Raw genomic sequence first — 23,811 nt, 5'->3', positions numbered from 1 at the left:
CTGTTCCCCCTTTCTCTTCTCCTCACTTCTGCGAAAAAAATTTCTTGATGATTAATAATGGCAAGTGGTTCTTCTCCGAACTCAAGGGGGGGATTTCGTTATCCACACTACAAGAAAATAACCTTTTCGTAGCGATTATTTTAACCTTTAGTATCGATTGTAATTGCAACAAAAAGCTTTCCCAACGAATGGTCATTCGATACAATATCGCTCGTTGCTTTAGCCTTTAGTAGTGGTTTTCAATATCGTCGGGGTTGGCCTCTATAATCGATATGAAAAACTACATCCAATCGTGGTGATTATTGTAGCGATTACAATCGCTAAAAATGTTTTAACTCATTTTCTTCAAAAAAAAAAAACATGCGTATGATCTTTACAAGATTCGAACATGCAACCTCAAACTCTTATATTAAATGTTTCACCAATAATCTATGACATATTTTATGTATTCTTTGTCAAACAATATTTATATATCTAGTGTTGAAAAGGCTTTTCGTATCGATTTTTAGGATTTAGTGGCGATTGTAAATGTTACGATTTCTCAAAATTATATAAATGTGTAAAAATGGTGTTGATATGTATTATTATGTTTTCCGTATCGATTTTATATGGGAAAATCATGGCGATTGTAAATATGATACGACATCCTTAATTATTTCACAAACATACCTGCATATTGTAGCGAATGTTCAATCGCTACGAAATAATCGCTATGAAAAGAGATTTTTCTTATAGTGCCAACAATGAAGTGTAGTTGTGGGTTGGATGCGGTGGTGCGAACTGTCAAGAAGGGGCATAATTTTGGTTCAAAGTTTTATGGCTGTCCTAAATGGCCGGTAAGTCGTGAAAAATAATGGGGTTGCAATTGTTTGTGTTTAAAGTTTGGTAATTTGAACCTAATTTCTACTTAATTGAGTTTAATTTCAGAATTACGGTTTCACATAAGTGATGCTAATTATGAATTCGATTGGGATTGTTGTGTAGGATACGAATTGCAATTTTATGAAGTGCATTGAAGCCAGCAATGAGGATGATCTACGATTTCAAATATTTGAGAAGGACACTACTATAGCAGAGATGGAATATCAGAAGACATTGATGGAAGAGAAGCCGAAGAAAGTGCAAGGAAGGAAAGAGAAACTGGAGGGAGAAGTGAAAGAATTGAAAAAGAAAGTTAGCCAGCTGAGGATGGAGGTTATGCACTGCTCAAGGGTTGAAACAAATTTCTATAGGAATCTCATCTTTGTTTGTATCATAGTGGGCATTGTGATAGTATATCTGAAGTAGGTAGGATTTTAGAAGTGAAAGAATGTGTTTGTAATGGTGACCTTTAATGGTTTGTGAAATGAAATCCTTTTTTATGCAAAAGTGTTTGAATTAAGTGAGATATGCAAAAATATTATATGAAAAAGAGTACACTAAATAAACAAGGATAATGAAACAACCTAAACAGTAGCATAGATAACTACTCCATTCATACATATCAATGTTTACCAAAAGACACAGCTAGACCTAATGTGATATTAGTTTGGTTAGCTGATTTGCATACAAAAGCACCTATTTCATGCTGACATAATGTCATAATTGTTTGTGCAACCAAAAAAACAAAAACCATAAGCACACACACAAGGTGCTACTGAGGCTGCTGGGTCATTGTAGACTGCTGACTTGGCTTGGTGCCCATAACCAAGAAATTCAGAGCACCTTGGTTCACTGATATAGTCCTACCCCTACTGCTTCTAATCCTATGGGTTGGAGCTCCCCTTGTGACCCGTGAAAAAGAAAAATCCAGATTCAGTTTATACACCACAAACAAATTCAACAAAATACATAATAAATTAGAATTGCACAGAACACACATACATTAGTTGTGACAGATCTATCTTCAGCAAAAAGAACACCAACTCCCCTTGGTGGTTGAGATCTTCCCCTTCCTCTCCCACCTTCTCCTGTGCTTCCCCTAACTCTGTGACCCCTTCCTTAGCCTCTTCCACCATTAGATTCACCAGTTGCAACACCTGTTTGGTGAGACTGGCCTCTCCCAGCAATTGAGTGACCCCCCCTAGAGCCTCTCCCTCCTCTTATAGCTCTGCCTCCTTTCCCAAGCTGAGTTGGTTGGGCAAACACTCTGTGGTGTGGATCAGCTGTCTGTTGTTGTGGTTGTTGAGGGTAAGAGGTTTGGTGCTGGTTTTATTGCTGTCCATCAGACCTTGAGTCTTCCCCTAGGCCTTTTAGTTGCAGGTTCAGGTGGGACAATTTTTCCCTTTTCATGACATTTTCTTTTGTTGTGACCTTTCATATTACACAGTGAACAGGTCATTTCCACACCATTTTCGGTCAACACCCCAGGCTTCTTTGGGTTCTCATAAGGGTCCTTCACCCTCTTCTTTCTAGGTCTGCCTGACCCAATTTTGATGGGTGGTGGATGCAATTGGTATGTCACCTTGGGCCAGTACCTTTCCCCAACCAAAGGAGGAATTGAGCCTGGTACAAAGAATAGAGCACATTCGTTAGAAGCATTCTGTTAAACAATATCACAACTAAGCCACTTTGTAAAATACTACCTGCATAAGCTATCATGTAGCTTTCTTTTGTGTAACACTGGTGCACAAACTCTTCAGCTTCTCTGTTTAGATTTAAAATGCAAGCAATTGCATGCTTTCAGAGAATGCCTAGCATATCCCACTTTCTGCAAGTACATGACATTGTTTCCAGATTCACAACAACCTGACCTGTGAAACATGTAACATTGAATAGGTTCATTGTTGATGGTAGCACCTCACACATGGCAGCTTTATCCTTCTCATGATCTAGCTTTGTCTGAATCCTTGGGCATAAAACAGATGTACACTTCTCCATCAGTTGCTTTTTCTGAACCATTCTGTGCATCAGGTTTGATCTGATTTCCTCAAGCATGTGCAGCAGATGCTTGGTTCTTGCATTTATAATATAATCATTGAAGGTTTCAGCTATATTACTAGTTATTGCATATGTCTTGATGTCTGTGCTAAGGAATGCTCTGCAAAAGTTTTCTAGGTTGTAAGCTTTAAAAGCCAGTGCAGCTTCAACATTGATCTCATTCAGCTCAGCAAGCGCTTCTTCATAATCAGCCTTATTGTAGCACTTTGCAATCTTCCAGAATTGGAGTTTGAATTCATTTCCCCTATAAGATTTTGACCAGTTGGCATAGACATGCCTAGCACAGTGTCTATGTTCTTGAGGGAGAACTGAAGACACACCACTTATGATTACTTGCATAATAATCAAGGGCACCATAAACAACTATGTATAAAATTTACCAAGCCAAATATATTACAAACAAATTCCAAACCAACTAATCATACCTGATGCTCATCATTGAGGATTGCTAGGCTTGTACCATCACCAAGATCCAAAGATGTCTGCAGATGCTTGAAAAACCATTCCCAACTCAAGATGTTCTCCCCTTTAGTTACAGCCCAAGCCACAGGGAACATCTGATCATTTGAGTCCCTCCCAACAGCACAAAAGAGTTGTCCACCCAAAAAGGTCTTAAGGAAACAACCATCAACAACTAACACTTTTTTGCATCCCTCCTTCCATCCTTTAGCCAAGACCTCAAAACAAATGTACAGTCTCTGAAATATTGGAGGGGATTGTTTTGGCATCACAGTAACCAACTCAGAATGACTCCTAGGACTGCAACTCTCAAGGGCAGCCAAATATCCCCCAACTTTTTGGTAATGCTCATACATTGAGCCATGCAAAAGCTTGTGAGATTCATATTTCACTCTGTATGCAAACTCTCTTGTACAATGACCTTGAATGCCCTTCTAATGTAGTCTACAATTTCCTTGGCAGGCCAATGTGGTCAGGTTTTGAACACATTAAGGAATTGTTGTGCAACCCATTTGTCCTTCATTTGCCTATTCTTCTTCATTGTCCTATTGCAAGTGTGCTTACCACAAACTCTTTTCACTATGTAAGAAGCTTTCCTAGAGTGTCAGGAAGCATAAATGTAAAAAGGACAATCACCACTACACTTTACACCTAACCTTTGTTGCCTGTTCTTGTTACCAACATTAAATGTTAGATTTTTCCCCTGTACTACAGCATACTTAGTTACAACTTCTCCGAAGTCCTCTCTCTTTGCAAACATTACTCCAACTTTCCATTAGAAATGAGAAAAGTCTGAATCTGGACTCACCAAAAGAGCTAATGCCCTCCTCCTTCTCACATCATCACCATCTTCATCACTACCTGCTGGTGACAATGTTTCATCCCCACTATCTTCATACTCACTCAAACTAGGACCACCTTGATCTTCAGTCAGACTGCCTGTAACCTCTTCTTCTGCAGCCTTTCCCTTAGCAGCCTCTCTATGTTTCTGTTGAGCAAGCTCAACCAACTGACTGTTGCAAGCCTTTACCCTCTCCTTGGCAGTCTCAAACTCCTCATCACTAACATCAAATTCACTTTGCAAATCTTCACCAAAAAGAGCTTCATCAAACTCCTCTTCTATTTCTAGATCTATCTGCTCCAAATCCATCTCTGCACTCACATCTTCTTCACAATCACCTTCCTCTTCATCCTCAGTGTCAACATCAGTGAACACTTCACCAAATACCCCAGCACCTACTTTTAAACTCCCTACAACTACTCCTTTTCCTTTGTCTACCCTAGGATCATAAGGAGGATCTTGGTCATCACTGTCAGAGTAATCTGGGATGAGGTCATTAATAGGAACTGGGATATCAGGCCTGTCATTATACCAGTCAAAATCTAGATCTTGAATTGGTTCATGGTGTGATGTGGGGTTTTCTGTATTTGGGGAAGAGGTGAGGTTTAGAGGGGTTTTTTGTGAGGTAGCAGGAAGAAAAGATGAGGTTATGAGGGGTGGATCAGGGCTAGCATCTTTTATTTGGAGTGAGGTGGAAGATGCTCTTTTTTTAGGTGTGGAATCCACTTTTGAAATTAATTGTGGTTGAGTGGGTAGAATTTTCCTAGGACTTGACCTCACTTTAGTCAAAACAGTTTTATGTGGTGGTCCCCTCTTTGGTTTCAGTTTATGAGGTTTAGAAGATTGAGGTGCACTTTGTGAAGCTTGTGTACTTAGCAAGGGTTGAAAATGTGTTGGCTGCTCTACTAGTTCTTGTGGGTCCAGTTCTGGGTCCTCTTCATCATGCAAGACATACAACTCAACACCCCTATACTTCCTCCTTAAAGTTGCCACCTCAACTGCATCATTATCATTATTAATTCTCCTCAACCCATTACACAAACTATGTCCAGGAATCAAATATAATAGACCCTCAACACCCTTACCCTTAGAACATTCTTTACCCAACTCTAATAACTCAAAATAAGATAATTCATCTGGGTCCATTGACTTTGTCCTCCCTCTATCTCCCTCGTATACCAATTCACCATTAGCTATTGCCTTAAACCCCCCTCCATGCTACACTTTCAAACTAATTTTCTGGAAATACGTACCCATATCAACCGAAAAACTCATCACAAAGCAACAAACACAAAAAATCCAATCAAAATTACTACTCATCTATCAAGAAAATAAATCCAAACAGAAATAAACTCAATTGTTCGACTATGACTAAACCTAGTAAATAAAAAACAAAACCCAATCACAAACACATAAATCAAACACATGCTCAGCATAATCAATCCAATTCTTATCTTTTACTTCAAATTCCAGCAACAAATCCCAATCAAAATGCTAGGAGTAAAAAATTTGCAAGTTCCTAGGGTTACCTGAAGTATAAGATTCCATTTCGTTCTTCGCTGTCTCCTTCCTCTTGCTGTCTCCTTCCTCTTGTTGTCTTCAATTTCTAAGCTTTTCACAAATGGCGATTCGCTTTCAAGGAGAATTTGGGGGTGGTTGTGTTCAATTATGGTGGAGAGAACGAATTTTAACTCCCTTTTCAGAAGATTAATGGCGCATTAATGGAGAAGCAGGGGAGTGGTTGAGATTGCCACATCAGCTCTAATTTTGGGAGGGAAATGAGAGAATTCAGTCAACAAAAGGGCTATATTGACTTCAAGGGGTCATGTTGACTTAAGTAGCCGGTTTCCAGTTAAGTGGGATTGAAGAAAAACAAAGCCCCCAAAAGTTGGGATTATTCCAGTATAAATGAAAGTTGGGATTATTCCACGCAAATTAACGAAAGTTGGGATTAATTTTTCTAATTTTTCCTATATTCAACTTGTATCATGCTTCAAATATCATATTCACATGCTTTCATAATAATTCATGCTCAACATACATCAATTCCAAGTATATAATCAACCAAACATGCTACTAATTCATCACTTAAATCATAATTCACATTCCTAACTGTAGGCGTCGTTTGAAGTGCGCCTACGTAAAAGCATGTTGTGAAGATGCTTGGCACTCATAGGAAGTGGGAATTGACATAATACGATTAGGAAAAAAAAAAGTAGGGAGCCGCCAACAAGTTTTTAAGGAACTTGTAAACCGTTCATGGATCATAAAAGACAACCACAATAAAGGGACAACGATAGGCAACACCGATTGACCCGTGAAGGTTACACCCCATTCATAATCCATGAGATTACTAACTCCATATGGTTCGAAACCACGAAAGGAGGATCGGGGATGATGGTACAAAGTGAGTCATGAAGTCATATTCGCCCGTATTGGCCTCTACTCGATTCTTATTGTGAAAAGTGATTCCCGCGATCTCAAAGGCATAAAAATTAAATATTCAATTTGCTCCAAACTATTATTAAGCTAAATTGGTTGAATATTAATGCAACACATAATTCTAAAATATCTTTGATCACTTTAATTAACAACAAGATTAAAAAGGAACCTAAAACGGTTGTCCAAATCATCTTACTAGGCGTGATTTTCAATTACATATTCCCTTTAAACATGCAATATGGTGATCAATAAAATAAGCATTAATATTGGAAGCAATTTAACAATAAATCCAACAATATCAAATTGTTAGAAAAATAATAGAAATAAAAGGAGCATAATTCTTACTTTGATTCTGCTTGCTTGTAACTATAAAATAATAAACAAATTAGTAACTTCAAGGAAAAATAATAAAACAATAATTAAATTAAATAAAATTAAATAGAGTTGATTTGGGGCCAAACCCTCAAACAGTTTTACCTTTTACGCCTTGGCTTATGGACAGAACCACGAGTAAAGTATGGACTCCTTGGAGTGCTTGAAGAGGGAATTTTGAAAGAAGAAGGGTAGTCTAGTGTTTAGGCTAGAGCATAAAAGAGATAAAAAAAAAAGAATTAATTGATGCCCCGTACATCAGAAATGAGTAGGGCTGGCAAAAGCTGACCCGACCCGAACCCTACTCGAATTAAATGGGTTTTGAGGGAAATTTTCAACCCGTTTATGTAATTGGGTCAACCCGAACCCGAACTGAAGTTAAACAGGTCGGGTTCAGGTTGGAAATCTCAACCTGAAACCAACCCGCCTAAACCCATTTAATTAATTGGGTCAGTTTCAGGTCGGGTGAACCCGAACCCAACCCGCATAAACCTGTTTCCTACCTTATTTTTACATCCTAATTTTTAAATATGGGCCAAGCCCAAACTATCTATTGAAACAAAATGAAAAACCCCTAAATAAATTTCTTACCTCACGTCGTTTTCACTCCTCTTTCATTTTCATTCACTCTTTACTCATTCTTTCTCTCTCCTCTCTCTTGTTTTCAACTCTTTTCCATTGAAACTGTTGATTGAAGCTCGTTGAATCTTCTTCTAAACATTATCAAGGTAATTTACCTGTCAATTTCATTCTCTTTACTTAATTTTGTTGTGTTTTTATTCGTTTTTTTTCTTCAATTTCTGTAATTTACATGTTATTATGCGTTTTGTTTCTTCAATTTACTTATTTTAATCTGATTGAAGTTTGTTTGTTTATGAGTTTATTTTATGCTATTTTTTCATCACTTTGATTATGCGATTTTATTTGATTTTTTATCATCTTTTTATGCGATTTAATTTGATTTTTTCATGAGTTTATGAGAATATTTCAGTTTGTTTATGAGTTGATTTTTTCATCATGAGTTGGAAACTTGGTATGCATGAATGTTGTTGGCTAATTTTTGCATTTTTTGTGATTTCTCTCTGCATTTGGCTTAATTATTTAATTTATTTAATTATTCTTAATCAACAGATAGCTGACAACCCTATTCCTCCTGAACCCATTGAACTTGCGAATCCGAATTAGATGATGAAGATACTAAACTACGGAGAATGCAGCAGCACTTGTTTTGCTTTTATTGCTTAATTATTTATTTGATAATACCCAGCCAATAAAACATATTTAATTTTATTGTTGTATGATTGTATGAACTATACAATAACACTTATTATGGAATTATGTTTGCTTTGAATTTGTATTTTATGTTAGTTGAATGATAAAGTTATATTTAAAAAAAAATATAGGGTAAACAAATTACAAGGTTATTTAAATAAAAAATAAAAAATTAATTAATTAATTAAAAAAACAGGTTTAGATGGGTCGGGTTCAGGTCAACCCGTTTAAAACCAGGTCGGGTTCAGGTTGACTTTTTTCACATGTTTAAGTAAACAGGTCGGGTTCGGGTTGGGGGGTCTTGACCTGTTTATCTAAACAGGTCGACCTGAACCCGACCCGACCCGACCTGTTTGCCAGCGCTAGAAATGAGGGGGCATTTATAGAAAAAATGAGTAGAGGGAACACACGGAACCATAAAAAGATAAAAACCTTAAAAAATAGCATCGCGGCACGGCAAAGAGCACCGTGACACGGTGCCAGACACCGTCAGACAGGGGACTGGGCCTTCAAACTTGTTTGGTTCACTAAAATCAAATGGCTCCTCATTTTGTTCTTGAACCTTCTTCTCAACCACATCATCTACACCCTTGTCCTCCTTGCAAGTTTTGGGTTGATAAGTATGTGATGGGTTAGTAGATGATTTTAAGGGGAGTTTTGTGGTTAAATGGAGAGAATAAGTTTTGGCTAGTTGGGAATCAACAACTTCATTGTAAGATTTGATTTCTTGGAATTGTTCAGTGATAATTTGACGTTGTTGAAGAATTTGGGTTTATGTGTGGTCGGGTGGGGATTTTTCTTCATACGCTTGAGGAAATAGGTCATGATTTTGATCTTGAGAGTTCTCTACTTGGCTGGAAAGGTAGTAAAAGTTTTGGGTTGGTGGATTGAAGAGAGGTCCATCTTAGGGGTAGGAGTTTTCTTGCCTTGGAAGTTGTTGAAGTTGTTTGGATTGAGCTTGGGTTACAAACTCTTTTTCCCTCAAAGTCAAAACTTCACCATGCTTGAGATTTAACTCTCTACAATAGGATGCATCATGATCCGTCCCACCACAACGAGCACATGAGAAATCAATGATTTGTGAATGTTTTGAACACAAACCAACACTTGAGTTCAACTTGGAAAGACCTTCATTCAAGAGCTCAACTATGTGCTTAAGTTGGCCGACTTTCTCCAACTCATAAAGATCTCCTTTCTTCCCTTGGGACCTTCTTTGGCCTCCCCAAGAATAGCTAGTAGCCACTTCTTCAATTGTAGCTTCAACTTGGCTATGAGGGATCTTAATCAATTGGCCACCAGCACCCGCATCAAGATTGGTCCTTAACATTGGCTCCAAGCCATCATAGAAGAATTTCATGAGCAAATTATGGTTGAATTCATGACGAGGACATGCTCTAATCAAATCCTTAAACCTTTCCCATGCTTCCCCAAGAGTTTCATCCGGTTCTTGCTCAAAGGAAGCTATATTCCTCCTCATTTTTGCGGTTTGCTCATCGGAAATGAACCTCTTGAGAAAGGCCTTCGCAACTTCCTTCCATGTGGTGAGAGAGTTGGGCTTCAAAATCTTGAGCCATTTCTTTGCTCTTCCGGTGAGAGATTGCCGAAAGAGATGCATACGAATGTAATCTTGGCTCACTTCATTTGTTTGCATCATTGCACACAACTCAAGGAATAGGTCCAAATGCTGTCTTCACTTACGCCTCCGGAAAATTGCTCAATTTGCACCATCCTAGAATATTGTGGATGGATTGTGAAATTAGTCTCCTACCTTGGTGATACTTGCAATGTGCATTGGGGTTCCAGTTAGCCGTCCTCTTCTCGATTTGCAATATTGCATTTGTATATATCAATGAAAGTGTTTACTATAGACTCCCAAGTAGAGGTTCTTTCTTTCTCAAGAGAAAAGAACCATTGTTGGCAAACGGTTTTGAGAGATAGTTATTGTTTCGAAGGCTCTTAGATGAAAGTAAGGGTTGTTAGTCGCTTTGAATTTCGGGATGTCATTGGCATTGAACTTCTGCGGAAGAAGATCCTTGTCCATCGAGACCCCTTGTGAGCTAATTCCTTGAAACTTATAGTCACTAGACAGTTTGCTCAGACTCTCTTGCATGAGGTCCATCTATTGTTGTTTCATAGGATCATCAATCTTGAGGGTTAAAACCTTTAACGCCTCAGTTACAGTAATCAATTGGTTCCTGAGCTCATTAACTTCCTCTTAAGTTGCCATTATTGTCTTAGCTTTCCTTTTACGAGCGATCAGTTTGTTGAAAAGTTGGACTTGAATAAAAAGGTTGTCTATGATTAAACGTCCTTCTTTTCTTGACCACGCGCTGTAAATTAAACCAATTTTGTTTTATTACTTGACTCAAATTGACTTTGACTTTACGTTTTGAAAAAGTAAAAATATGGTGCATGTTTTTGGCAAAAATAAGGTATATATTTTTGGGAGTTAAGTATAGGGTTCAAACAAATGGTTTAATTGGAGGATTAATATCCGACTTACCCCCCTAAAAACATGGCGGAAAAAACGCGCATACAAGACTCCCTTAGACATGGTCAAAGTGTACATTAGTGTGTGCTTTATGTGGTGAGTGTAAGTGACATGCTTTGACTCTTGTGTAAGACCATGGGACTTATTATTACCAGTAAAAATTAATATCCGACTAGAAAACTGCTCAATTAGACATAAGGTGATGGCTCGAGCAATAAACCGAACTTTCGCCAAAATGACAGGACTGGCGCCTCTCTTTGCAGTGTAGCGCCAGACGACAGGACTGTCGCCAGGCGCTACGCTCCACCGAGTGGCGCTGCAGTTTAAATCTTGGCGCCATTGCTGGAACGTCGATCTGGAACTGCTTTCGGTATTATTACTCTACAGGGTATGCCTAAAGTTGTACTAAGTCAACTCTGATTAAATTATTAAACTTTAATTACTCAAATTAATTAATTAATTAATTAATTAGGCAAAGTTCTTTTAGTCATAAAGCAGTTTATTTGATCTTAGCACAAATCAAACAAACGGTTAGGAAAAACACATAGATTATGCACAACCGATAATGCACAATTAGTCAAGTAGGCACAACATGATGCAATGAGTTTGCAACCTAACCATGGCTCTAGTTCTCTAAAGTTCGGGATATGGGTTAGTCAAAGAGGGTCCATGGTTATTTGTCCGGATGCACCGCACGGAAGCCTGACCATGAAGGGTTGGCGCGAGTGGATGGGACACCGCGAGTTTAGAAAAACTCGCTTCCATGGTTTGGTGAATTCAACATTCTCGGATGTACCCTTTGTTGCTCAGAGCGTTCAATCAGGTAGATGGAGTATGAATTCCCAGAGGGTTATGTCCATATGTAGAACACATATGGGTTTCAGAAAAGTGAGAAAAACTCAATAAGGATGTAGGATCGAGCAAACAGTGCTAAAAACTGGTCGAAATTAGAACGCATATTTTTGGCTCGGTATTGGAAGAACTTGGCGCCAACAAACAGAGTCCAGCGCCACCTTTTGGCTTTAGCGCCTGGCGACAGAAGCTGTCGCCTAGCGCTAACGTCAAATTGTTGGCGCTAGGCTTTGTTCCTTGACGCTAGTTCCTACATGCCTCAGCAGCTTTCTGTGCTCGATAAAATTTTCCAGTTTCGCACAACATTATTTCGATCCTAGTTGTGAAAGATATTACTCAAATTTCCTACATGTAAAAATCCTATGGTTTAACTCATTACGGATGGTTTTTCCAATGAGACCTTTTTTAATGCATATGACAATAATGTTAATCAAAATTACGCACATGAAATACTTAGAACTTTTCGAGTCTCATCCACTCATTCTAAATCATTGCCGAAATAAATTTCAGGAATTAAAATAGAAATCCTCCCCAATGGAGTCGCCAAAAAACTGTAGGGAATATTTCAAGCATTAACCCAAACTTGAAACCCACTGTGATCATACACTAAAGTACGGTGGCGTCCAAAGGGAAAGAAGATAAAGCAAAAGAGTCGCCAACAAGTTTTAGGAACTTGTAAACCGTTCACAGGGTGAAGGTTACACCCTTAACGATCCAGGAGATCGTCAACTCCAATAGGTCTGGAACCATGACTGGTAGTTCGGGAATGAAGGTACAAATCCAACCTAAAAGAGATTAAACCTGCCCTAATAATAGGCCTATACTTTATTCTGATCGTATTCATGTGCGCCTTTTGACTAACATGCAATCAATAGGTTTAACCCTAAACCTGTTTATCTATGTTGGTTGAATTTAATGCACAAATAAAACTATAATTGGTGATCACTTGAATTATAATCAAATTAACCCTAAACAAGATTATTAATTATCTTATTAAGCGTGATTACAAGTACAAATTCCCTTTAAACATGCATAAAAGGTGTGATCAAGAAATAATAATAAAAATATATATCAAGCAACATAATAATAATCAAAACAATTATTATAACAATTATAAAAATAATCATAATAATAATTATAATCAATAATCATCATCATCATGTTAAAGCATAATAGCAAGATCCTAGGCATGATACTAACAAGATTAATAACAAACCCTAGCATATCATTAAACATCAAAGATCAAAGCTTTAGCCCTAACATGATACTAACATGAATATTAGGAAAGAAAATAGGAAGCATACTAGAAATCATAATTATCATATTTGATATTATAACCTTTTCCCTAAACATAATACTAGGAATCATTGTTGTCATTCAAAACATCAAGCATCCTAACATGATACTAGAAATCAAAATAGGAACCCTATACATGATTTCTATATCATAATAACAATAAATCAATTAAAGTACTTACTTGGATGCCTCGTATCTCTTTCTAATAACAAAACACACACGTTAGTAACTTCAAGGAAAATAATAGATCAACAATTAAATTAAATAATTGAAAGAGAGATTTGGGACCAAACCCTCAGAAATTAAAACCTTTCACGTCTAGGGCGAAGGAAACTTCGAATTATGCTAGGTGTTTCTTGATCTTGTGAATGCGGAATTTTGTGTATAAAATTAGAGAGAAAAGAATTCTTAAAAACTAGAGAGAATAAGAAAACTAGAGAATTAGAGAGGATTGACGATTTTTGGTGATTTTTGATGATGAAAAACGGAGGTTTTACGAGGCTATTTATAGAGAAAATAAGCCAAAAGGATAAAAAAAAAACAAATCAGAGTTTCAATGAGAAAATAAGAAGTTAGCGCCAGGCGCTGAACATTAGTGCTAACGCTAGCGCCAGGCGCTTATGTTTGTCGTCAGGCGCTAATTAATTTTTTCACGCGTTTTCTAATTTCAGATAAAATTTAGCCGTACAGAAGGACATAATCGTATTTTCCTTAAAAACACTCTTTTATTCTGATTAAAACTCTAAAAAGACAACAAAAGTCAATTTATCAATGCTAATTGAATTAGGAATGAAAAGAACCTTGTAGAAGAATCTAGAAGACTAAAACCAATCCTAATTGCATTAGGAATGATAAATCCATATTAGGCCCTCCTTTAGATCATTGGGCCGCATATAAGTCTCAAAACGGGCCGAGTTTAGTAATTTGGCCATAACTTCCTCATTATTCATCGGAATTTGCTTATAATATATCGTTGGAAAACTCTTTTCAAGCCCCATCCAACTATACCATTATTGGACCCATACTATCAACCAAAACAAACTGGATTGGCTGTTTTCTTTAATATAGGTTTTCAAAAATAGAGAGAAGAGAAAAGAAATTAAAACTATCCGCAACACTAGACTTTCCACACTTTCACTTCATTCGATTATAATCCGACGTGAAAGGCACTCATCACCGGGTTCGGTTTTTGGGAGACACAAATGGGTGTCTAAAGGAGGCTATTTATAAAGAAAATTAGCCGGATATATTAAAAAACAAATCAGAGTTTCGAAAAGAATAAAACACGACGCTGTCGCCAACAACGCGCCTTTCGCCAGACGTCAGGCCTGGCGCCAGACGCTGCACTCTGTCGCCAAGCGACAGAGTTGTCGTATGGCGCTGTAAATCAAGTTTCCACGCATTTTCTTATTTTGATAAAATTTAAGCGTATGAGAGGGCAAAACTGTAATTTCCTTAAAAACACTTCTTTTATTCTAATTAAAACTCTTAAAAGTCAATTAAAGTCAATTTATCAATGCTAATCAAATTAGGATTCAAAAGAACCTTCTAGAAGACTATAATCAATTCTAATTGCATTAGGAATGATAAATCATATTAGGCCCTCCTCTAGATCATTGGGCCGCATATAAATATCTAATCGGGCCTAGTTTAGTAATTTGGCCATAACTTCCTCATTATTCATCGGAATTGGGCTTATAATATATCGTTGGAAAGCTCTTTTCGAAACCGACCCAACTACACCATTATTGGACCCTTGCTATGGACCAAACCAAACTAGATTGGCTGTTTTCTTAAGATAGGTTTTCAAAATAGAGAGAAAGAAAAGAAATAAAAACTAACCGCAACACTAGACTTTCCACACTTTCACTTCATTCGATTATGATTCGACGTGAAAGGTACTCATCACTGGGTTTGGTTTTGGGGAGACACAAATGGGTGTCTACTGGTCAAAATCCTTGCTTGATATGATAGCTTGAATGAGCTCAGAATCGTCATTGCAGACAGGCTTGGGTTCATTCTTTTCTAGTCCAAATAGAAGATTAATGTTCATATCATCAGAGCTTGGACTAGCTAGTTTTTTAGTTGTGAAGAATTCATCGCCTTCATCGACGAAGTCACAATCAAGGAACATCTCAAAACCAGGCTCACGCTTCCCCTCGTGAACGAAAGGCTCAGGGAATTCATAGCATGAGAAGTTTTCCCCTTCTTTGATATACTTGCCATTGAGAGTGAAGGGAAATGGGTTCATGGCCATTTCCGTCTTCATGGTTCGAGCATTATTGCGAGCCTTCATTTTCAGGAGAGCTTGTTTCACATCTTCTTTTGTTGGCTTGAATCCCAAGCTAAAGGTATCCTTCTTAATTAAGTGCACCAGGATGGCCCAAAAGTTCAACCATATTCTTTTTGAGTCCGAGGGTCATTCCAGGGAAATGTCCTTGCTTCTTCATAATTGCATTAACATTGGTATTTGAATAAGGATCAAAGTCGAGGTGACACTTCTCCTCTTCTTCGATCATGAGAACATCATCTAACGAAAACCCCCAGAGATCTTCATCTTCCTCGTCATGTTCGACATGGATGATGAGAGTAACGATAACTTGAATGCGCATGGGGGAGACATCAATGGTAATTGGAACCCCTCCAACTATAGCTTTCACCTTTTGGTGCACCGACGATGGGATCGCCTTTAGCTCATGAATCCAAGGACATCCTAACAGCAGATTGAAAGAAGCCTTAATGTCCACCACCTGAAACTTGGTGCGACGTTCAATGGATGCAGTAGTTATGTTGAGCATGATAGTACGCACGGCTTGACGATGAGTATTATCGTAAGCACGAATCCCTTGAGTAGAGGGAATCAATTCTTCATTTTTTATGCCCAACTTCTTTGCAGTGCGGAGTGGGCATACATTGATTGTAGAGCCATTATCAACTAGGCTCATAGGAACATTCATCTTCCTACACACCACAATGAGGTGTAAGGCCTTGTTATGATGGTCCCCTTCCGAGGGCAGATCCTTGTTTGAGAAAGAAATCAGATTACTGGTACTCGGCAATTCAGTAGTGAGAAAGTTGACCAGCCCTTGAGGAGTCATATCATTATCAACTCCTATTTTCACTAGAGCATTCACATAGCCTTTCGATGCTCGTGAGAGGTGGCCAAAAGCTTCCATACATTCATTTCCACCTTAGTCTTTTGTAATTGTTTGACCACATCATTGTTCACAGGGTCGATGGGATCAACTATTGGTTGTGATTGCAATGGAGGTGAACTAGGCTGTTGCAACTGTTCACTTCTGGTGAGAACCTTGACCTCAAGGTCTCCCCAAACATCTTCACTTGTGCCAAGAGATGAACAAGCTATATCTTTGAGATATATGTCTTCATCGTCACTATCCCAAATTCCATTCACATCTTCACAATTTGAAACAAATACAATTTCTGGTAGAGGTTCATTCACAGGTTGAATGAGTATTGACGGATCAAAGGAGACTTCATCTCTCATGATTTCCAAAGCATTAGAAAGGGTACCTATTTGAATATTGGGCTTCTTGCCCCCTAGAGGGACAGGAATTTGATTAGCATCAATCAGGTCTTGGATCGCATCCTTCAACCTCCAACACTTCTAAGTAGTATGACCTTTGCCTTGATGAAACTTGCAATGAGCATTGGGGTCATAGCTAGCAGTTCTATTCCCTGGTCGAGGTTCTGGAAAAGGTCTAATTGGCATAATCAGTCATTGACTATGCAAGCAATCAAAAGCAGCATCATAAGTCATTCCTAAAGGCCTGTAAACCCTTCTTCGCCTTTGGAATCTCTGAGGGGGAGTATAAGAGCTAGCACATCATTGACATTGACATTTTTGGTAGCATTATTGGGCTTGGAAGACGAAGAAGAAGGAGTGTCGTTCTTCTTGTTTTTCCAAGTGTTGTTTTTATTATTGTTGCTACCAGCAGTCTTCATCAGTTCATCTTCGATATTGATTCCAATATCGTACACATCTTCGAAGGTATTCAAAGGCAGAAACTTCAAGTGTTGCTTGTACTTATGAGTCAGATTTGTAATAAACAGGCGAACCATCTCTTTCCCCTTGGGAGGATCCACCAAGAGTGTAGCTGTTTCTCTCCACCTGCTTAGATTAGTAGTGAAGCCTTCATTCTCCTTCTGTTTAAGAATGGAGAGTTCACGTTCATAAGTCTTGTCTTGGATGTTACACTTGTAACGGTTCATAAAGCTTTCAGTAACATCCTCCCAGGTCGCAACATGTTTGGATTCCAGAGAGTAGAACCACTGTTGACAGGCATGCTCCAAGGAAAGAGGGAACACAGTAGGGAAAAGTGTCACATCTAATCCCTTAAGAACCATGGTCGCAGAAAAAGCCTTCAAGTGGAACAGTGAATTATTAGTAGGCTTGAACTTGGGAATGTCAGTAGTGCAAAACTTCTCAGGAAGTTTGTCCCTTATGGACGAAGAGGTGACAGGTTGCTCCAAATAAGTTATCTTTTCAGAAATCTTACTCATTTGTTCTTTGATCTTGTCCATCGTAGCGGCAGTGACATTGTTTTGATTGTCTTGCTCTACCGTGTTGACTCTAGTGGTGAGTGTTTGCATCATGTTAGACAACATCTCAATGGTCTTGTTGATGTTTTCGATAACCTCCTCAGTAGTCATTTGTTGAAAGTAGACTGGAGAGTGACTTTGTGGAGATGATTGTGGTGGTTTCCTTGTACGCCTCTTTGGTATAAGAGGTTGTTGAGGTATTGACTCAAACTGTAATAATCTACCACTGTTTCTTGACCAAGTGCTGTGACATTGAAACAAACACATCTTTAATGACTAAACTTAACCTTGACCCATCCGGAAAAGATTTTTGTTTTATTTTTTATTTTTTGAAATTTGCTTTATTTTTTAAAAAAAGTATGGGAGGATACCATCTGACTTATTTCGAAAAAAAAAAGAAAAAAAGACGACACAAGACCACCCTAAAGTACAGTCATGAAATGGTGCACGACTAATGGAAAAGTGTGTGAACACGACATGTGAGTGATTAAGTGAAGGTTATGGACACGTGTTATGACCGCATAGCTAGATAGGACACCAAACCAGACATACGAACCACATAAGCATGCACAAAAACCAAAATAGACTGACTGGACCATCCTCCTAGGCACCGTGTCACGGTGCTGACTGTCGTGACATGGTATAGTGCACCGTTAGACGGGACAAAACACCGTGTCACGGCATTGCACACCGTGGCGCGGCAGACCTGCCGTGACACACTGTGCAATTCCAGGCCTAAATTTGCGTAATTTAAAAGTTTTAATCAATTTTAAGTTTGTACTATTACTATGTGGAAATAAAAACCCTCGGTCATACGTTAAACAAAAAGAGCAAACACATGACGGTTAGCACCAAATAAACCACGTAGCAATTAGTCACGATGATGTAAAAAGAGTTCGCAACCTAAGGTCTAGATCTATGTTCAACTATTGGTCACGCTTTTGGTGTTAAAAAGGGTACCATGGTTAAGAGTTTGGACACGTCAGCAAGGCAGCCTCCCTTAAGGGTGTATGCCAACGGGTAGCTCCGCGAGTTCGTGATGAAATTGAACTCGACTCCATGGTTTGGGTCGATTTAAAAACTCGGATAAACCCTTATTACCATGAGCATTTTTGAGTTGATAGAGCTTAAATCCCCCTAGGTTAAGACGCATGTAGAACACACACGTTTTTTTTTAGAAATATCGAAGGAAGTTGAGTGTGAGAAGAGAAAATAAGCTACTGGACTGATTTAAGAACTGCCGTGACACGGCAGATTCTGCCGTGGCGTGGCAGTTAGAAAATCTGACTGGTGCCCTGTTTTCCTTCTACGCAATCAAGTTATTCAATTTTTCCTACGGGACAGACCTAAATGCGACGTTAAAACGTCTATGCTTATGCAAAAATGTCAAATTAATCACAAGAATATTTTTCAAGAATCTTTCAAGTCTCATCCACTAATCTTAATTAAATACCGATCACTCAAATCGATAAATAACCAAGAATCCTCCCCTGTGGAGTCGCCAAATTGTAGGCGTCGTTCGAAGTGCGCCTACGTAAAATCATGTTGTGAATATGCTTGGCACTCATAGGAAGTGGGAATTGAGATAATACAATTAGGTACAAATAAAGTAGGGAGCCGCCAACAAGTTTTTAAGGAACTTGTAAACCGTTCACGGATCATAAAAGGAAACCACGATGAAGGGACAACGATAGGCAACAATGATTATTGACCCGTGAAGGTTACACCCCAAATCCATGAGATTACTAACTCCATATGGTTCGGAACCACGAAAGGAGGATCGGTGATGAAGGTACGAAGTGAGTCATGGAGTCACATTTGCCCGTATTGTCCTCTACTCGATTCTTATTGTGAAAAGTGATTCCTGCGATCTCAAAGGCATACAAATTAAATATTCAATTTGATCCAAACTATTATTAAGATAAATTGGTTAAATATATATACAACACATAATTCTAAAATATCTGTGATAACTTTAATTAACAACAAGATTAAAAAGGAACCTAAACTGGTTGTCCAAATTATCTTATTAGGCGTGATTTTCAATTACATATTCCCTTTAAACATGCAATATGGTGATCAATAAAATAAGCATTAATATTGGAAGCAATTTAACAATAAATCCAACAATATAAAATCGTTAGAAAAATAATAGAAATAAAAGGAGCATAATCCTTACTTTGATTTCGTTTGCTAGCAACTATAAAATAATAAACGAATTAGTAACTTCAAGGAAAAATAATAAAACAATAATTAAATTAAATTAAATAGAGTTGATTTGGGGCCAAACCCTCAAACAGTTCTACCTTTCACGCCTTGGCTTAAGGACGGAACCACGAGTAAAGTATGGACTCCTTGAAGTGCTTGAAGAGGGAATTTTGAAAAAAGAAGGGTAGACTAGTGTTTAGGCTGGAGCATAAAAGAGATAAAAAAAGAATTAATTGATGCCCCGTACATCAGAAATGAGGGGGTATTTATAGAAAATATGAGTAGAGGGAACACACAGAACCCTAAAAAGATAAAAACCCTATTAAATAGTACCGCGACACGGCAAAGAGCACCGTGACATGGTGCCAGACACCGTCAGACGGGGGAAATTCCCGTGACACGGTGGATAACAGAGTGACACGGGAAATATTTAGGGTACGGTGAATAAAACGTGTGAAGGGTTTACGCGGAAAAGACAAGGAATTTCCCAGTGTCACAGCACAGGCACCGTGTCACGGGGAATCCCACCGTGGCGCGACACTGGATCCCGTGACACGGTGCTTACTGTCGTGACGCGAGAACTATAGTCCGTTTTTCCGTCTAAATCCATTTTTACCCTAATTTCGTTTAGCATTTTTAAGTGCCGATTGATAATTTCGGGCCATTTCTAATTTATTATTTATTAATTGGACCAAAATAATAAATAAATAAATAAAATAAAAAGCCTTGGGCCAAAATAATTAATAAAATAAAAAGGTTGGGGCTAAAATTAAAAATGAATTATGCTTTAACTAAACATCCAGACTGATCCATGGACTATTCAAAAACTGAATTTAATTAAACACGATTTTTTAAGTAGTCTCGAGATTAAATACTGAACCCGACCAATAATGGCAGTGAAAGATTGTTCATAATCACGTTTGGTTTTAGGGAGACATTTTTAGTTGTCTACACTAACATGATACTACGAATACACAAATATTCTTGTGCACATACATACCTTGATATTGCCTAAAATCGGTCATACTCGCTAGAAATCACCTAGGTTTAAACTTCCTATAAATAAAAATAGGTAACTATAATTAATCCACTATTCTCACAAATTTCCAGCAACTATAATACTCTTTAAACCTTACTAATCAACCTAATTTAATGACATAAAAGCAGAGGCATTGGTCAAATATAAATTAATCATTTTATTTATTGTTATTTATTTAATTATACACAATTGATGACTTGAGCGGCATAACTTAGAAAAACCCTTATATAATTCATAGTATTAATGAGGATTGTAGCAAAAAACTAGAAAAAAAATTCTAGTAAGGGTTAAGAATTTTATGATTAAATTATTTTATCTAATTCTTCTTCATTCCTCTCTTCACACGCACCTACTATGGCCTCATTGTTTCCTAAGTTAAACATAATTAGATATTTACCCTTATATCACTATCCTCATTCATGGATGGAACATATTTAAAATTAGTTTGGTGGAATGTCGCTTTTTTTTTTTTACTGAAAAAAAAACTAGGGGTGAGGAAATGGTATGTTTGGTTTCTTTGGGTGCACACTCAATAATGAATATAACTCTTGCCAATTTAGGCGAAGTAAGAGATTGTGGCAAACAGAAGTAAAATACTACACTTGTACATAGCTACTACAAATACAAGAGAGAGAAGAGAAGATATGAAGTGAAGAGAAAGAAATTGAGGTTAATTTTTTAAAACTTGGCAAAGAGAAGGCGTTTTAATGAGCTAGATTGTCTCATTGGTTAACCCGCCTCAACTACTTAGGCAAGATCCTTTTAGAGTGAGGGAAAGTGTTAGGCATTCCCACCCCTAAGTTTCCTATACTGAGAATTGGTACCAAAACCTCATGGTTGCTCAGATTGTTTTGCCTATTTTTGTTTTAGTTGTGTATTATGAGCTACAACTAAAAAATGCAAATACCATATCAACCTATAACATACTTATATTATTCCTCGACTAATTTATAATAATAATATTTATCAATCAATAATCTATAAGTTAAAGGAAAAAAAAAATATCTATAACTATAGATTACCTTGCATGGCTTAAGATCTAATTCAGTATTAAACTAAATGACCTATCCCTATTGGGTTTTTTGTTTTTTTTTTGTATGTTTTAGATATTTCAATTGAATGAGTAATGTAGACACCTAAAATTGTCTCCCTAAATTAAGCTCGATGACTAAATAACCTTCACTACCTAATTTGGTCTGGCTCGTGTAAAGGATCTAAGAATTACTTGAATAATCCTTTATTTTTATCTATTCCACTATCATTATATAAGCCATTTTATCCATTTCAATATTACAAACCCTTTTCTTTGCCCAAAATCCATGAACCATTACTCAATTCCTCTTTTCATAATTACAATTCGAAAACTCAGCAAATATGTAATTTTCTCTTCATGATATTTTATCTACATCCTACATGGTTGGATATTCCTTGAAATAACATTTCCAATGGTATAGCATAAGCGCAATTCCGATTTGAAACGAAAAGGTGTATGATCTAAATACTAAACTTGGTCCAAAATTAATACTCTTTCACTATTTTGACTATATCCTGACAAAATAAAAATTATGTTGATCTGATTCGATTTGAAACGAAAAGGTGTATGATCTAATTATTATTTGTTTCATACCGAGTTTTGGATCAAAATTTATGATATAAACAAAACTTGTAAAATTGCAAACCCATGCAACACACTTTCAAAATTCTATCATCTTCCAAGATTCTATTTTCTCCTAATTATTATTCTATTAATATCACCCTATTTTCTAATATTTGGGACAGTAATAATTCGACACCTTGAGTACTAGCTTGATATATAATATCTGATCTATTATTCTTAGCTTTATTTATAACCCTATTCAAGTAATGTTAAGTCCAAAATAAGGTATGAAACTTCTACCTTTAGATCGTGAAGGTTTAGTCCTGACGAGGACAGCCCTCAATTAGGAATGAAAAAGTATGGAGCAGCCAACAAGTTCTTAAGGAGCTTGTAAACCGTTCATGGATGATTTAAGGTAACCACTAATGGGACAAACAATAATTACACCTACTAGGGTGTTGAACGGTCGCACATTCCACACTAGGTCAATCACATTTATAAACAAACACCTCACAAACCAATCATAATGATAAGTAAGTGTTTGGTCCACAAGGAAACGGGGTACATTTGCTAAAGATCCAAATGCATTAGCTAATTTGATGAAGAATTTAAGATGGTTGTGTAATGGTTCATCAACTAGACATTTACACTTTGTTTGGATAGCAAAGAAGGAAGGAAAAGAAGGGGAGGAATAATGGAGGAAAGGAAGGGAAAATAAAGGGAGGGGGAGGTGAGCTCCATTTTCCCTCCAAATCTCTCCAATTTTGGAGAGATTATGGTTATTATAGAGAGAGGGAAAATTGATCCCTCCCTCTTCTTCCCCTTCCTTCCCCCAATCTTTTACCCAAATAAGTGATTTTGTCCCCCTCTATTTCTCTTCTCTTCTTTTCCTTCCATTTCTTCCTATCAAAACAAAGTGTTAGACAAATAAGAAAAGGGTTTAAACCAATTAAAGTTATATCCCTTGTAAAAAAAATTGACCTTTCAAATGTGATTTAACTATAGAAACAATACAATAGCATGTGTTTTAATTTATTAGCAACCATCACATATATATTTTTTTTATTACCACTTTTATATTATAAAGTAAAGACATAAAAATATATTTTATAATTTTAGATCTACTTAATAAGGTGATCAAACTCTCCAAGCTCTATGCGCTCAAAATCTTTAACCAATGCTTCATAATGGAGTTTAATTTGCTCAACAGTCTTTCCCGGAAGCCTTATAGCAATTTGCTCAAACAAATCATTTTCGCTAACATCCAATTCCCCAAGAGAATTCTAAAATATCTTGTTTTCCTCCTCTGTCCATTCTCCATTATTATTCTTCTGGTGGCATTTTGGCGATTTTTTTGAAGCTCGTTTTGATGATTTCTTGGAGCTAGAACTTGAATTCATTGCTTGGTATTGTTTATAATTGAATTTTTTTTTTTATTTTTAAGGGATTGTGGAAACTGA

The 23,811-nt window shown here is 37.2% G+C and overlaps 1 protein-coding gene and 1 non-coding gene across 2 annotated transcripts; one reads left to right on the top strand and one right to left on the bottom strand.

The window, feature by feature from the left end:
* Window positions 1-2,203: 2,203 nt before the first annotated feature.
* LOC145633357 (uncharacterized) lies at window positions 2,204-3,734 on the bottom strand. The gene is made up of 3 exons (XM_081685527.1): window positions 3,345-3,734; window positions 2,700-3,282; window positions 2,204-2,484 (listed from the first exon to the last, which is right to left on the bottom strand). Exons 1-3 carry the CDS (start codon window positions 3,732-3,734, stop codon window positions 2,204-2,206), a joined length of 1,254 nt encoding a protein of 417 aa, XP_081541653.1.
* A 5,944-nt stretch (window positions 3,735-9,678) lies between these two features.
* LOC145564459 (small nucleolar RNA R71) lies at window positions 9,679-9,785 on the top strand. Its single transcript, XR_014094833.1, has one exon. It is a non-coding gene; the product is annotated as a small nucleolar RNA R71 (small nucleolar RNA).
* The last annotated feature ends 14,026 nt before the right edge of the window (window positions 9,786-23,811 follow it).

Source organism: Chenopodium album, chromosome 1 (assembly GCF_948465745.1).
Source record: "Chenopodium album chromosome 1, dcCheAlbu1.1, whole genome shotgun sequence".
Taxonomy (NCBI): Eukaryota; Viridiplantae; Streptophyta; class Magnoliopsida; order Caryophyllales; family Amaranthaceae; genus Chenopodium; species Chenopodium album.
The sequence above is the reverse complement of the archived record's forward strand: the minus strand, read 5'-3'. Positions and strand labels throughout refer to the sequence as shown.

Excerpts from the sequence above, each read along its gene's own strand:
- LOC145633357 (XM_081685527.1), bottom strand. The coding sequence starts at position 3,734 with ATGTATGAGCATTACCAAAAAGTTGGGGGATATTTGGCTGCCCTTGAG. Across the intron at positions 3,283-3,344 it reads TCCTCAATGATGAGCATCAG|TTGTTTATGGTGCCCTTGAT; the intron begins GTATGATTAGTT and ends TTTTATACATAG. Across the intron at positions 2,485-2,699 it reads GAATCTGGAAACAATGTCAT|GCTCAATTCCTCCTTTGGTT; the intron begins GTACTTGCAGAA and ends TCTTTGTACCAG.